The 13967-nt window shown below is 40.4% G+C and overlaps 1 protein-coding gene across 1 annotated transcript; it reads right to left on the reverse strand.

The window, feature by feature from the left end:
* Nucleotides 1–1316: 1316 nt before the first annotated feature.
* Nucleotides 1317–8729, reverse strand: LOC149288011 (transmembrane protein 242-like). Its single transcript, XM_089492153.1, has 4 exons — nt 8606–8729; nt 6900–7000; nt 6516–6653; nt 1317–1427 (listed from the first exon to the last, which is right to left on the reverse strand). Exons 1-4 carry the CDS (start codon nt 8727–8729, stop codon nt 1317–1319), a joined length of 474 nt encoding a protein of 157 aa, XP_089348279.1.
* Nucleotides 8730–13967: the final 5238 nt, after the last annotated feature.

Raw genomic sequence — 13967 nt, forward strand, 5'->3', positions numbered from 1 at the left:
TCATAGAAATATTGCACACACAACCCACGCAGCATTTCTTACGCGTGTTGATGTTATTCAGAACTTCGTGTTCTAGCTTGCAGTAGAAGTACATTCAGTCAAGCTCTTTCCTGACTGTATCCAGGATTTAGTGTTCAGTTGCATTTTATTGTATATAATACACTTGCTATAATTTTCTCAGGGCTTGGATTTTAAAAGGTGTGTTCTGTAAAACATAAGTGGCAATACATAATGATACAAAAATATTTAATGCATCGTGTTCTTATACTATCTTGAATGCAATATCTATGTCATACACAAATTTTTCCAGGTCTTGATTGCGTCAAGGAGGATAATTCATCAACAGAAGGCCCCTTGCAAGAAATATTTTAAGGACCTCACTCCATGGTCCTGCATAGTCTCCTATTTTCATACTTGTCTGTACTGTGAGCTAACGGCTTACAATGTGTGACAAATACTTAATGGGAGCCTCAGCAGTGACAAATAAGGCAATTTATGGAATGGCAGGTGTCAAAGTGAAATTTGTGTTTGTGACAAGTTTTAACTAGCAATAGCTGTGCACCAAGCTGATACACTTTTTGGGTTTTTGTGCCCGTAACTGCAGTATAGCATAGCTATAAGTATAAGAAAACTCGTACCCAATTGTATGAAGGCAGTGCAGTGCTTTTTTCCTGCACCCTTAACAGTTAAGTGATTAGTCTACTCACATCAGAAAATAAGTTTGTGATTGTTGAGACCATCAGCAGGATTCTACTGTATTCAATACAATTTAAAATTAATAGATAGCATAGGCAATAATATAAAAATGAGCTGCTAATACAGTTACCAAAGTATTCTTAAAAAAAAAAATAGTGGACATTAGGAAAGCAACTAGAGGTATTTGTATTTGTATTATACATATGTTTCCATTATTGGTAGTGTTTGCAATCCAATGTCATACGAATGTCAAGTTTACAGAACTTTTACTTTACCACACTAAAAAAATATACAAAACCAAAAATAATCTTTTATTTCAAGTACAGGTACAAGGCAGTAAATGCCCAACAAAACTAATCAATACTAAAGTATATTGATTTTAAAGACAAGTCCTTTGTACATATTGACAATACATTATATATTATGCTGCCATCTCCAAGTTGGAGGCAAATAGTTATTTTAGAGAATCTGTGATAGGCGCTAAACGTATTTGCAACAACTTCTCAACTCATTCCAGCTATCGCACACGTTATAGACATTGATTAGTGACAGTACTGTTGCATACACACTAGATAGATTCAATCCTTTGGAGAGTCCCACCCAAGTTCGAGGACTTATCCTCACTTCGACTTCAAAAGATCTTCAAAGCTAAAAGACGAGTCTGAAGTCTGGTCTTGACTTTTTGGCACTGTTGGAAATATGGATTGCATTTTTTCACGAAATTCTTTGAGCTAAGGGAAGCCAAAAAAAAAAAGATAAAAATGGATTAAGACTTTAGCTTGCTTTATCAAATGAAATTCTCACTGTAAAATTTTTGATGTCTGAGCAAAATTTCATTTTATTGATTTTAGAAAAGCATGTGTGCCCCTGCAGGTAATATTTATACACAGCTCCAGTGCACCATAAGGTTATAGTAACTTCTGAGTGCAGTAACCAATTTAAAGTGAACTTTCCTTAAATCAACAGAGCGCTGTTTTCCTAGCTGTTCATACTACTTTTATATAGCACCTTTGTAATGTGATGTACTCAACCTTATCTCCAGATAATTCGGTTTTGCTAGTACAAACCAAAATGGTAAACTAGAAATAGATTTAAGCACTATCTTTGCTGTATTATTTATTATATTTATATGAAAACGACAATAACTACAAAAAGACTCAAACGTTTGGGTTAATGGTAGGATGTGAGAACTCCACTCAAGAGACTTTTGCAAAGCAGCTACACTGATTTCTTGCTGGTAAGTTTATTTGCATGTTAAGAAATAGCTTCTTTTTTTTTTTTTGCATACGGCTTTTGATGTACCTTTAATATCAGGAGGCAGCTGCAAGGTGTTTAAAATAAATCCTGATTTGACACTGTGGGCATAAGGACACGGAAGCAAACTGATTCACTGATCAACTAAATAACATTGAACATCAGCTCTTGCAACCATTTCAACTGGATATATCAACACCTAACACAAGTTGGTGAGGAAAACATAGCCAGTATGGGTTACCTAACAATTTGGTAAAAGTACGGTAACTTGTATAGGCGTGTTTGGAAATGATTGGAAATTAGCGACCGTTGTGCAAAAGTCACAAAAAAAGGCAGTAGGGAGGAGTCCGGGAACTATAGGCCAGTAAGTCTTACATCTGTAGTGAGGAAAGTAGTGGAAACTATGAAAAATTATAGGATTGTTGAACATCTGAAGTCACATGGGTTTCAGGATCAAAAACAACATGGGTTTACCTCAGGAAGATCATGCCAAACGAATCTTATTGATTTTTTTGAGTGGGTGACTAAAGTAATGATAAAGGTGGCGCAGTAGACATTGCGTATCTGGATTTCAGTAAGGTTTTTGACACTGTCCCACATAGAAGACTTATAAATAAACTGCAGTCTCTGAGTTTAGATCCCAATATTGTTGAATTGCTGTTCTTGCATGGCTGCAATTTGGAGCTACTGTAACAAAATGTATATTTGCTAATGCACTGATATACAATGCTGATATATCCTGTGTCCCTTTTGTTAATGTTTGGGGGGAAAGTCATCTACACATAGCACTATCAAGTTTTCTCATAAATATACAAATTATTTCTCATTTAAGTGCCCCATTGTAATGACTGGATGATTTTGTGTACTTAAAAGCATTTTTCATATTTGAAGGTCATAGTGTCTGGTTTGATCAATGCTTGACTAAACTCTATGAAAGACTTTATTCTGCCATTTCAATGTGTAAGTCACGGGTACTCTTTCAAAATATATTTGAAAATAAGACTTAAAACATGGCCAGTTCTGCTGAGATTATATATCTTAAAATATGTAACAGATATTGTTCATTGTATTATAACCATTATAATTAGTAATAGAATCATGTGTATATCAGCCTTGCTATGAAACATACCGCATTTGCCCAAATATAGGCCGCACTTTCCCCCCCCACTTTAAGCAGACGTGCCGGCAGCGTTGGTTGCTTACGTGCATCGCCGCTGCCGGTGAACGTCTGCACGATACGCTCAGACAGCCTCCCCTGCCAGCACTCTCCACGGGGGGAGTGCCGGCACGGGAGATTGTCTAAGCGCATCGTGCAGACGTTCACCGGCAGCGGCGATGCGCGTAATCAAACCTCCGCTGCCGGCACGTCTGCTCAATGTGCTTTAACAATCTCCCTTCCCGGGAATTCCCCCGGCGGAAGTGCCGGCACCGGAAGTTGTATACGCGTTCTGCGTAGACTAGATGTCCCCCGCCGGGACTCCGGGAGTCTGCACTGGTAAGTCTAGGGGGGGGGGCACATCTCGGGGGACACACTCGTGGCAGCATGTCTTGGGGGGACACAGAGTGGCAGCATGTCTATTACACTTTAAATTACAATTTTTCTTTAAAAAAGCACCTAACTTTTAGGGTGCGGCCTATAATCGAGCCAATACGGTAATATGAAATTCCTATAATGTTTGATGTTACCATATGTTTTAATAAGTCTTTTGAATAATCAGAAACAGTACTGTAGTCCTAGATGAACAGCTGTGTATTTTAGTCTGTAATAAAACAATGATTACCGTATTTATCGGCGTATTACACGCATCTGCATTTTGCCTCCTCTGTGGTCGGGCACTCAGTGTGTCAGACCAAAGTGCCAACGCTTTGCTCTGACTCATTACTAAATGCCGGAACGCTCGTGGTACTTCAGTGACATCACCCGTGCAGTCTGGTGTGTAGTAATGAACAGCAGCAAATCAGTTTACTTTGGTGATGTTGATGGCATATAACATACAGTACAGACTTTATTCTAAATGAAAATTGTCTGTTTTGTGCGTTCGTCCGAATCAGTGAAAACAGGGGCGATCTCCGGTGAAATTGATGCAAACAAATTGTTAAAGTGACGAAAATCTGTTATTGTCACGTGTACCTGCGATTACAAGCTACTGTGAATAATGGGTCGATCAACCTGTGGGAGTTTTTCCTTACTTCTTTTCACTCTGGCCAACCAGGATTTTTACGGGCGAGTGTATAAAAAAAAATGGAAATGTCGATGAGAAGGAGTTATTCCAGTATTCATGGGTTGGGCAGAGCTGGCGGTAGGCATGTATGAAAAAATAGTAGTCCGGTGACCACCAGTCCCAAGTAGGCAGACCTTCTTGCTTGGAATCAGAAGTTGAACTACCCCTACCACGAGTCACATGCAGCAGCCACAGCAGTACCAACAATCATCCTGAATCTACTACTAGTACTAAAATCTTGTCCACCCCACCTAGCAAAGTAAAGTGAGGTTTTAGTCCCAATTAAAACCAAGGACTAACTGAGGAGCCAGGATCCAGGGCGAAGATACCTTGCATGCTATTATATCATGAAACACAGAATAAAACCACTACTACCAGTGCAAACACAACTGCCCTTGGGGCTACCACTACTGTAAGCACTGGCAGAACGCTCCAGAGCACAGAGGGGCACCAAGCAGTGGCACTGTCAGATGATAGTAGCAGATCTATTTTTGCCTCAGAAGATAGTGAGGAAGAAGAAAGGTCTACTCTTGCAGCAGGAATGGACCTTACTTCGCCTTCTACCCAGGTGGAAAAAGATATGGTTATGCTTGACAATATCAATAACAACAATGACCTGGATTTAGATTATGAGCCAGACTTAGGTTAGTATAGCAACACATCTTCCAGTTTCTCTGTTGAATACTGTACCTATGCAACGGGTTCCCCTTCATGCACTGGCAGCACCACCACGAATACAATTATGGAAGAAAAAAACCCACTTATACCACTGCTACCTCATCCTCATCTGGCGAGCAACATTACAGTAAAATGTGGGAGCATTCTGAGACTGTGGGATATGGGAGAAGTGCAAGTTGTGTCATGAGGTAGAGAGCAGGGTTATTGTGAAAGGACATTTCACTACTTCTGGGATGAATGAACACTTGCGTACACACCACAGTGCAACTTTGCTTCACAGGGAAAGTGAAGGGATTGACGACACCAGCAAACCTACAACAGCCGCCACTAGCAGCTGCAGCTGCCAGAGCAAAGGGGGTGGTGAGGCCTCAGCCTTCTCGAGGAGTGTGACTGATTCCCAGAGACAGGTAAGGGCACAGACATCCACTGCACCAGCCTACCCTAGAACACTTTGGGGATTTCCATTCAAGGGGCATGTCAAAGCAGCAGTCAAATAAGGTAATACAACTGCTAGGTCAACTTATCGCTGTTGAAGGTGCTTCCTTCTTCATGATCCTCCATCTGCTTTTAGACAGCTGCTAGAGGCTCTCGCTCCCCACTACCACCTCCTCTGTCCCACGACCTTCAGCAGGACTGTAGTGCACTCAATTTACCTGTTGAAGGTCTTGTTGAAGGCCCAGCTGTCCAAGGCAGCTGGACAAACCATCCACTTCCCTTTCGAAATATGGAGTGCCATTAGTGCACAACATGCCTTTCTTTCACTGGTGGCTGCCCAGGTATTTGGAGGACAAGGACCAGACCACTGTAGCCGGTGTAGGAAGAGGCACACGGGGTAAAAGGAGGGGTGGAACAGGAGCAGAAGGGCAGCAGGGATATACGTCTTTTCTACTCCATGCCGAGGTTATGGATGAGCAGCACACGTCAGCTCATTCACCTGGTGGTAAGGGCAGCTATCCCAACTCACGGGCAGTGTAGGCTTCTGAAACTGATTGAAAAGTGCCATCACAGCAGCGTGGAGGCAAGCAATCAGCTGAGGAAGGAGCAGGAGAAAGCAGGCCTTCCCCACCACCAACTACGCCAGGATGTAGTCACCTGTTGGACCTCTACCCTGAACATAATTGAGCGGTGGGCTCTTCAATGCATGTCCTCTGAGGATAGCATTGTGGTGTCGGTCATGAAACCATATAGAGATGTGGCTGAGGACTTAAGCCAGAGCGCTGCTACTTCAGGCCAGGTCATGGCCTTACTCACCTACCTTGAACAACACATGTATGACTTGCTGAAACAAAATGAGGTATTTCCAGGCAAAGTATTACAAGTGGCGGTTGCAAAGCTGATCAGTAATCAGGGAGCTGAAAGACCACATGCAATCCATCATGGAGTCATTATTTCAATGACTAAAATAGTCTGAAAATATAACAGTTTTACTTGCACTTGTGAAAGTTAAAAAAAAAATAAAATAATCTCATGTAATATCCTGGGTACAACAAACTGTTGATGAAAAGGATGAATGTAACATGTCACATTGTAGGTAACTTTGCATTGTATATATGGTAATGTTTTTGTATAATAGCAAAGCATTAAAAACATAAAGCATGATTAATCATACTTAAAAGGTGCTGTACATGATGGATGGATTATAATGCATATATTTTATGTACTTACACTGTGGACTCCTAGGACCTTCCATACAGCAAAGCTGATTAACCCCACACCACACCAGGCATAAAGAGATCCATATCCTAAAGCACGTAAAGCAAGAGATGATCCACTTTCTGGCAAAGCAACCGTGGCAGTGACACCCTGGAAAAACACTGTGTAAGAAACCACATATACACTTTCAAATCCAACGGCAGTCCATAGCAAAAAAAAAAAAAAAAAACACCAAACAAAAACTCCCACAATTCCAGTCTGACTGATAAACATCACCACTTAAATGCACACGCCTCCAATCTATCCTTGGCAAGAAAGTTAGTGTAACCTCTAAAGATTATAAATCAAAATTATCTAATTGAAGCTGAAAATAATTACTGCTGCAATTAAACACACCTTACTGAACCAATTGGGGCTTTTTTTCTTTGCAAGGGATAACGTTGTGCCAAAACCAGCAAGCATTCCTGCTGTTGCAACCGTGCCAAGAAAAATCCCTCCTGTCAAAAAATGAAACAAAAAACGTTAGTTCTACACAGAAATGAAAGCTACAAATGGTTTGGAACCATATAAACCATACAAAGCGCTACAACCATAGATTACTCAGATTTCCACCACTAGCTTTTCCTGGGTCTAGTTTGAACATATTTTTTCATAATATAGATACTGACTCAAAGGGACAGTCTTGTGTTCCATACAACCCTGCCAAAAAAGAATGCATATTAAAGACTTTGTAAGTACTTTAACATGCATTCTTCACCACACACTTGTGTTCCACTATTTCTGCCAGTTTGGGCAAGAAAGAATTTCCCCTTGAAATCAAGAGGTGTACTTTCTGTGAATGTATGCAGGGCATCTCCCTACGCTGACTATACTGGTTGACTCAAACACATCTTCTGCGAGCCAAGGAGCTGGGGAAACAGTGCAAAGGCATAGAGGGGATTCTGACAAATCCCTCCATGCATTTGCAATTGACAAAAAAAAAATAGTAATAGTAAAAGGTGACAGCCCATTCATCCCAATTATGCATTATTTGCTTTTATTAAACATGCCAGATTACAAAATTATATATATATTAAATACACTGCATACATTTTAAATAATGTAAAAGTACATCAAATCTCAAGTACTACTATATAAATATGGAAAAAGCGAAAAACAAACTGATTACAAACTATAACAATACATTTTCAATACCGTACAAAATACATGAAATGTCAAGCATACTTATATAAAGCTAAGCTAATTACAAACATAATCATAACCACAGGCCCATGGGAGACGTGTTTCTTTAAGATATTTGATTGACCTTCTTAACATACTTAACATCAGTAAAATGTTTTATATTTTGGATTTAGTTTTATGAACTTTATCATCTTTGTACTAATATATAGTTACCATAATTATATTGTAGCTAAAGTTATGCAACTTCTTTGTGTGTCTAATGAGATAGGCAGCTAGAACAAATTACTTTTAATATGTTGATGTGAGCAATAGATCTTGATACATTTTCATTTTTAACTCTTGATGCTAAAGTAATTTCTAATTATTTAATGATGAGCTTGAAGTGGAAAAAAATGTCTATATCACTTCCAATTTTCCTAAGATATTTATTTCAGTGATACATTGCAATATTTAAAATGCACTTAAAAGTAATGTATTTAATAGAAATATTATTTGGTGTGAGAAGCATCTCAAGTGAATGATGTGCTACACACTGCACACAAGTAACACACACGTTACCTTAGGAGCGCTACATAGTAAGTACCACAAGAGAAAACATGTATTGCCACTTATTAATGACAAATGATGGATGAGCAATTATTTGTCGTTATTAAATAACGCTGCTCACAGTTCTACTTCTGAAAATATGGATAACTGTAAGTGGAATTATTAATTGTGGTTTGAGTGCATATGTCCAATGTTATTCAGTTTAGTATTTGTAACAGAGGCAACATAAGCGTCTGGTCATCGATCACCCAAGACGTCATGCCTTGCAAACATTATTCAAAGACTGCCACTGTCAGTACAAGGCATTAGCCTTAACCTATGCCGCTTGCTGCCCTTGGCTGCTGGTCCATTGGAGAGTGAAGGAGAAGCTGCACCTTTAATCAGACGTATCTTGTCCTCCACATCTCCTCGGCTCTGGGCACCCTCGGGATGATCCTGCACTGATCCCCAGTCCTGACCCTGGTGATCTAGTTTCGGCTGGTCCCCGTGTGTCTCCATAATAAACCCGTAAAGTCATCAGGGTGACAGAATAACACGCACGGAGCCCACGATAACACACCAACTCCTCCTCTTCCGGTGTTAAAACAGAAATGCTTCCTGTAAGCAAACGCCTCATAAAGCTGTATAGGAAGAAGGCGCGATAATGCGATTTACTGAGAATCGAAGGCTAAGGCTGTTAAAATGCTTCTTGTCAATTGATATAAAAAAAAAAAACGGTTTAACAGAGTTGAATTGTATAATTTGCTAACGTTCGGATTCAAGGAGGGTAGTGTTGTTCCCCTCGTGGTTATGAAAGGGTTAATATGACATAATGGCATTACCGGTATGCAGTTTTGACATTAGAGTGTGTGTTATGGATTGAATACAATATGATTCTGCGTTTTAGCTTGATTTTTGTTAGAAGTTGGTATTCAAAAGTACAAATACATACTTCCGAAGTGTCTCTCTTTAGACCCCGCATTCCTGCTGATGTTCCTCATTTCAAAATGTTTAGTGGGTATGAGTGTATCCCAGTGTTCTAAAACCCTAAAAGTTACAACTATTTGTGTAAAAACAGCAGAAATGCGTTTACAAATTCAGTTGTGTTATTAAAGTACATTATTCTTCTAAGTACCTTACTGGGCTATAAAAATAACTGTTTAGAGGTTGTGATGTCACATAAAAGGCCACACCACCTAAAACAAAGATGCCCAGACTGGCCACACACTGCTCAAATGCCCTGTGGATCTGGCATGGGATTGAAAGAGCAGACAGGCTACTTGGCTAATTATAAAATAGAATATGTACAAAAAGGCTGGAGGTAATCTTGGCCTATCGTATCAAAAAATAACTCAGACAAACCCAGATGAGTTTGAAAAGGGTAAAACTGGCACTTGTATCGGCTGCTTTTTTGGTTCTTGCGATGTTAAAGAATGAGACAAAGATAAAGCATGTCAGAACTTTTTCCACCTTTAATGTGACCTATAATGTGAACAATTCAATTGCAAAACAAACTGAAATCTTTGAAGGGGAAAAAAACTCACAATAACCTGTTGCATAAGTGTGCACACCCTTAAACTAATACTTTGTTGAAGCACCTTTTGATTTTATTACAGCAATTAGTCTTTTTGGGTAGGAGTCTGTTAGCATCGCACATCTTGACGTGGCAATATTTGCCCACTCTTCTTTGCAAAAGCGCTCTGTCAGATTGGAAGGACATCTCCTGTGCACAGCCCTCTTCAGATCACCCCACAGATGTTCAGTTGGATTCAGGTCTGGGCTCTGGCTGCGCCATTCCAAAACGTTAATCTTCTTCTGGTGAAGTCATGCTTTTGTGGATTTGGATGTGTGGTTTTGGCCATTGTCATGCTGAAAGGTGAACTTCCTCTTCCTAACGGACGCCTGAAGGTTTTGTGCCAAAATTACCAGACTTTACTAATTCATGACTGGTATTTGACAATGAAGAAAAACAGCCCCAAAGCTGCCACCACCATGCTTCACTGAGGGTATGGTGTTCTTTTGGTGATGTGCAATGTTGTTTTTGCACTAAACATACCTTTTGGAATTATGGCCAAAAAGTTCAACCTTGGTTTTATCAGACCATAACACATTTTCCCATGTGCTTTTGGGGGACTTGATGTTTGTTTTTGCAAATTTCAGCCAGGCTTGGATGTTTTTCTTTGTAAGAAAAGGTTCCTTCTTGCCACCCTAACCCATAGCCCATTAATATGGGGAATACAGGAGATTTTTGTCACCTGTAGCACACAGCCAGTACTTGCCAGAAATTCCTGCAGTACCTTTAATTTTTAAGGCCAGTTTTCTTCTCGCATCAATTTCTCACAATCTCTTTTCATCAATTTTGGAGGGACGTCCTGTGCTTGGTAATGTCTCTGTTTTGCCGTATTTTGTCCACTTGATGATGATTGTCTTCGCTGTGTACCATGGTATATCTAATTCTTATGAAATTCTTTTGTACCCTTCTCCTGACTGATATATTTAAACAATGAGATCCCTCTGATGCTTTGGAAGCTCTCTGCGGACCATGGCTTTTGCTCTGAGATGCAACTAAGCAAATGTTGGGTAAATCCTACTAGAACAGCTGACCTTTATTTGTGATTAATCAGACTCACTTTAAATGATGACAGCTGTGTAATGACTTTTATTTAACATTGGTTTGAATGTGATTGGTTAATTCTGAACACAGCCACAGCCCCAGTTATAAGAGGATGTGCACACTCATGCTACCAGGTTATTGTAATTTTTTTTTGTTTGTTTTTTTCTCTCAAAAATTTCAGTTTGTGTTGCAATTGAATTGTTCACATTATAGGTCACATTAAAGGTGACCTGACATGTTCTGACATGATTTATCTTTTTCTCATTATTTACCATCACAAGAACCTGGCATTTTAACAGGGACGTGTAGGCTTTGTGTATCCACTGTATATGGCCATAAATTGCTTAGCCCGCCACTACGTCAAAGTACCCCAAGTTTGACGAGTCCTATCTGAATTTTCATGGCTATATTGCTTACCAACGAGCTCTCAGAGTAAAGCGATGGGAGTTAAGGTGTACAGGGCACCGCAACGCCTGTCACTATATACAGTGAAGGAAAATGTTTTGATTCCCTGCTGATTTTGTACGTTTGCCCACTGACCTGCCCCCCAGATATGCTTTATGCCCCCTAGAAGTGCCATATGCTTTTTAACCCCTGATATGCCACTCTGCCCCTAATATGCTTTATAACCCCTGATATGCTTTATGCCCCCTAGATATTCCCACCTGCCCCCCAGATATGCTTTATGCCCCCTAGAAGTGCCACTCTACCCCCCAGAAATGCCACTCTGCCCCCCTGAAATGCCACTTCTCCCACCCCAACTTACCAATGCACCCCCAGACTCCCAGGTGTCTAGCAGGGCCGGCTGGTGGACATCTGCATGATGCGTGCAGACAACCTCCACTGGCGGCATTTCCGCTGGGGCTTCTATGACGGAGAAGCACTGGCGGAGGTGCCGGCAGCAGAGGTTGTCTGCACGCAACATGCAGATGTCCATCAGCCGGCCCCGCTAGATACCTGGGAGTCTGGGGGTGCATTGGTAAGACAACGCGTAGACAACCTCTGTTGCCAACACTTCTGCCGGGGCTTCTATGGTGGAGCCCTGGAAGGTTATGTCACGCACCGGTGCTCCACCATAGAAGCCCCAGTGGAAGTGGAGGTTGTCTAAGCGCTGCCAGAGAGCAGGATCCAGGTCCCTTGCAGCGCTGCGGGGGATCTGGATCCCAACCCTGTTGCTTACCCACAGCAGGAAGAAATGAAAATGAAAAATAAACACCCGCCCAGCACGAACTGCGCATTCCTGCGCGAAACCCTGAATATCGGCCACACTCCCACTTTAAAGACCTAAAGTGTGTGTGTGGGGGGGTGACTGTCATGTTGGAATACCCATCCACGACACATTTTGAATGCCCTGGCTGAGGGAAGGAGGTTCTGTACAGACTCTGATAAAACTACCTCTGCAGGCGGAGAATTCCACATCCTTATTCTCCTAACTGTAAAAAACTGTAAACAAAACCCTCCTTTGCCTAAGACTTAATCTCCTTTCTTCCAGTCTAAATGCGTGACCACGTGTCCTATGCATAGTCCTGTTTATGAATAGATTTCCACACAATGGTTTATATGGTTTGGCCCGAATATATTTGTAAAATGCTATCATATCCTCTCCGAGGCGCCGTTTTTCTAAACTAAACAGATTTAAATTAATTAACCTTTTATTAATTTTGTAGCCCACCTCTGCACTTTTTCCAGTGCTATAATATCCTTCTTTAGAATAGGTGCCCAAAATTGCACAGCATATTCAGGGTGTGGTCTTACCATTGATTTATAAAGGGGCAAATTTATAAACATGACAATACCCTGCTGGCCTTAGCAACTGCTGACTGACATTGCACATTGTTGCCTAGTTTGTTGCCTGTAACAATTCCCAAATCCTTCTCACTTGTTGTCATCCCTGATTCACTACCATTACATTTTACATTACACGACTCCCTTTAACCCCGTCACGACCTTTGTCGGTTCAGGACCGTCACGCAAAAACGGTCACTTAACGACCTTTGACGGTCCTGAACCGTCATTAAATAAGCTTAGAAAGTGATCAACGATGACTTTCTTTGCTTAAACGGCGTTACTGTAATGCCTCGATGTCGAGGCATAGGTACAGACTGACCAAAATGGAGAAAAAATGCGCACTTCCCAAATGTAGCATTTTAAATCTCAAACAACACGACAAACCCATGCGTGTGGAGTATCACTGCACTCGGGAGATGTTGCTGAACACTCATTGGGGTGTTGTTTGATAGTGACGCATACCAGGAGCTATGAATTCATTCCTGAAGTACAATTTGTGTGGAAAAAAAATACAAAATTAAATTTTGGCAAAGGCAGGTGGTAGAATCTCATGCATAAAAGGGTTAAAATACCAGCATTTGAAATACTTTGTGGTGTCTAGTTTTCATATATATATATGGTTTGATGAGGTAAATGGAAGTAGCCGTCTTCAAAGATGTTCCAAAGAGGAGATAGAGGCAGAATGACCAAATGACCACCTGAATTACGCATGTCCCAAAAGTAGCCTTTTACCAGCCAAACAATCTGACAAACCTATACATGTGGGTTATCACCATACTCAGGAGATGTTGCTGAACACATATTGGGCTGTTGTTTGACAGTGACATACACCAGGACCTTTATATTTATAACTAAATTACAATTTGTATGAAAAGAAAAATAAAAAAAATTACTATTACAAAGTTTGACAAAGTGTGGTTGTATAATTAGTGCATGGAAAGGGTTAAAATACCAGCATTTGAAATACCCTGGGTGTCTATTTTTCAAAAATATATGGTTTGATGGGGATTAATTGAGTTAACCGGCTTCAAAGATGTTCCAGGGAGGAGATGGAGGCAGGATGACCAGATTTGGAAAAAAAGGTTTGGAAATCATAAAACGCTACTTGTACTTATTGCCCACTAACTTACAAAATACAGCAAAACAAAACATAAAAACATTGGGTATTTCTAAACTCAGGACAAATAGAAGAATCTATTTAGCTAGTTTTTTTTACTTCCTTTTGTAGGTGAGTAAAATAATTTTCAAAGAAAAGTCATAAAAGGGTTTTTTTTCAAATTTTCACCATGTTTTATTTATTTTTTAGTAAATAAGATGATATGATCAAAACATATGGTATCTGAAGAAAGCCCATC

Source organism: Sceloporus occidentalis, unplaced genomic scaffold, assembly GCF_023333645.1.
Source record: "Sceloporus occidentalis isolate IW3139 unplaced genomic scaffold, rSceOcc1.0.p SCAF_54, whole genome shotgun sequence".
Lineage (NCBI taxonomy): Eukaryota > Metazoa > Chordata > Lepidosauria > Squamata > Phrynosomatidae > Sceloporus > Sceloporus occidentalis.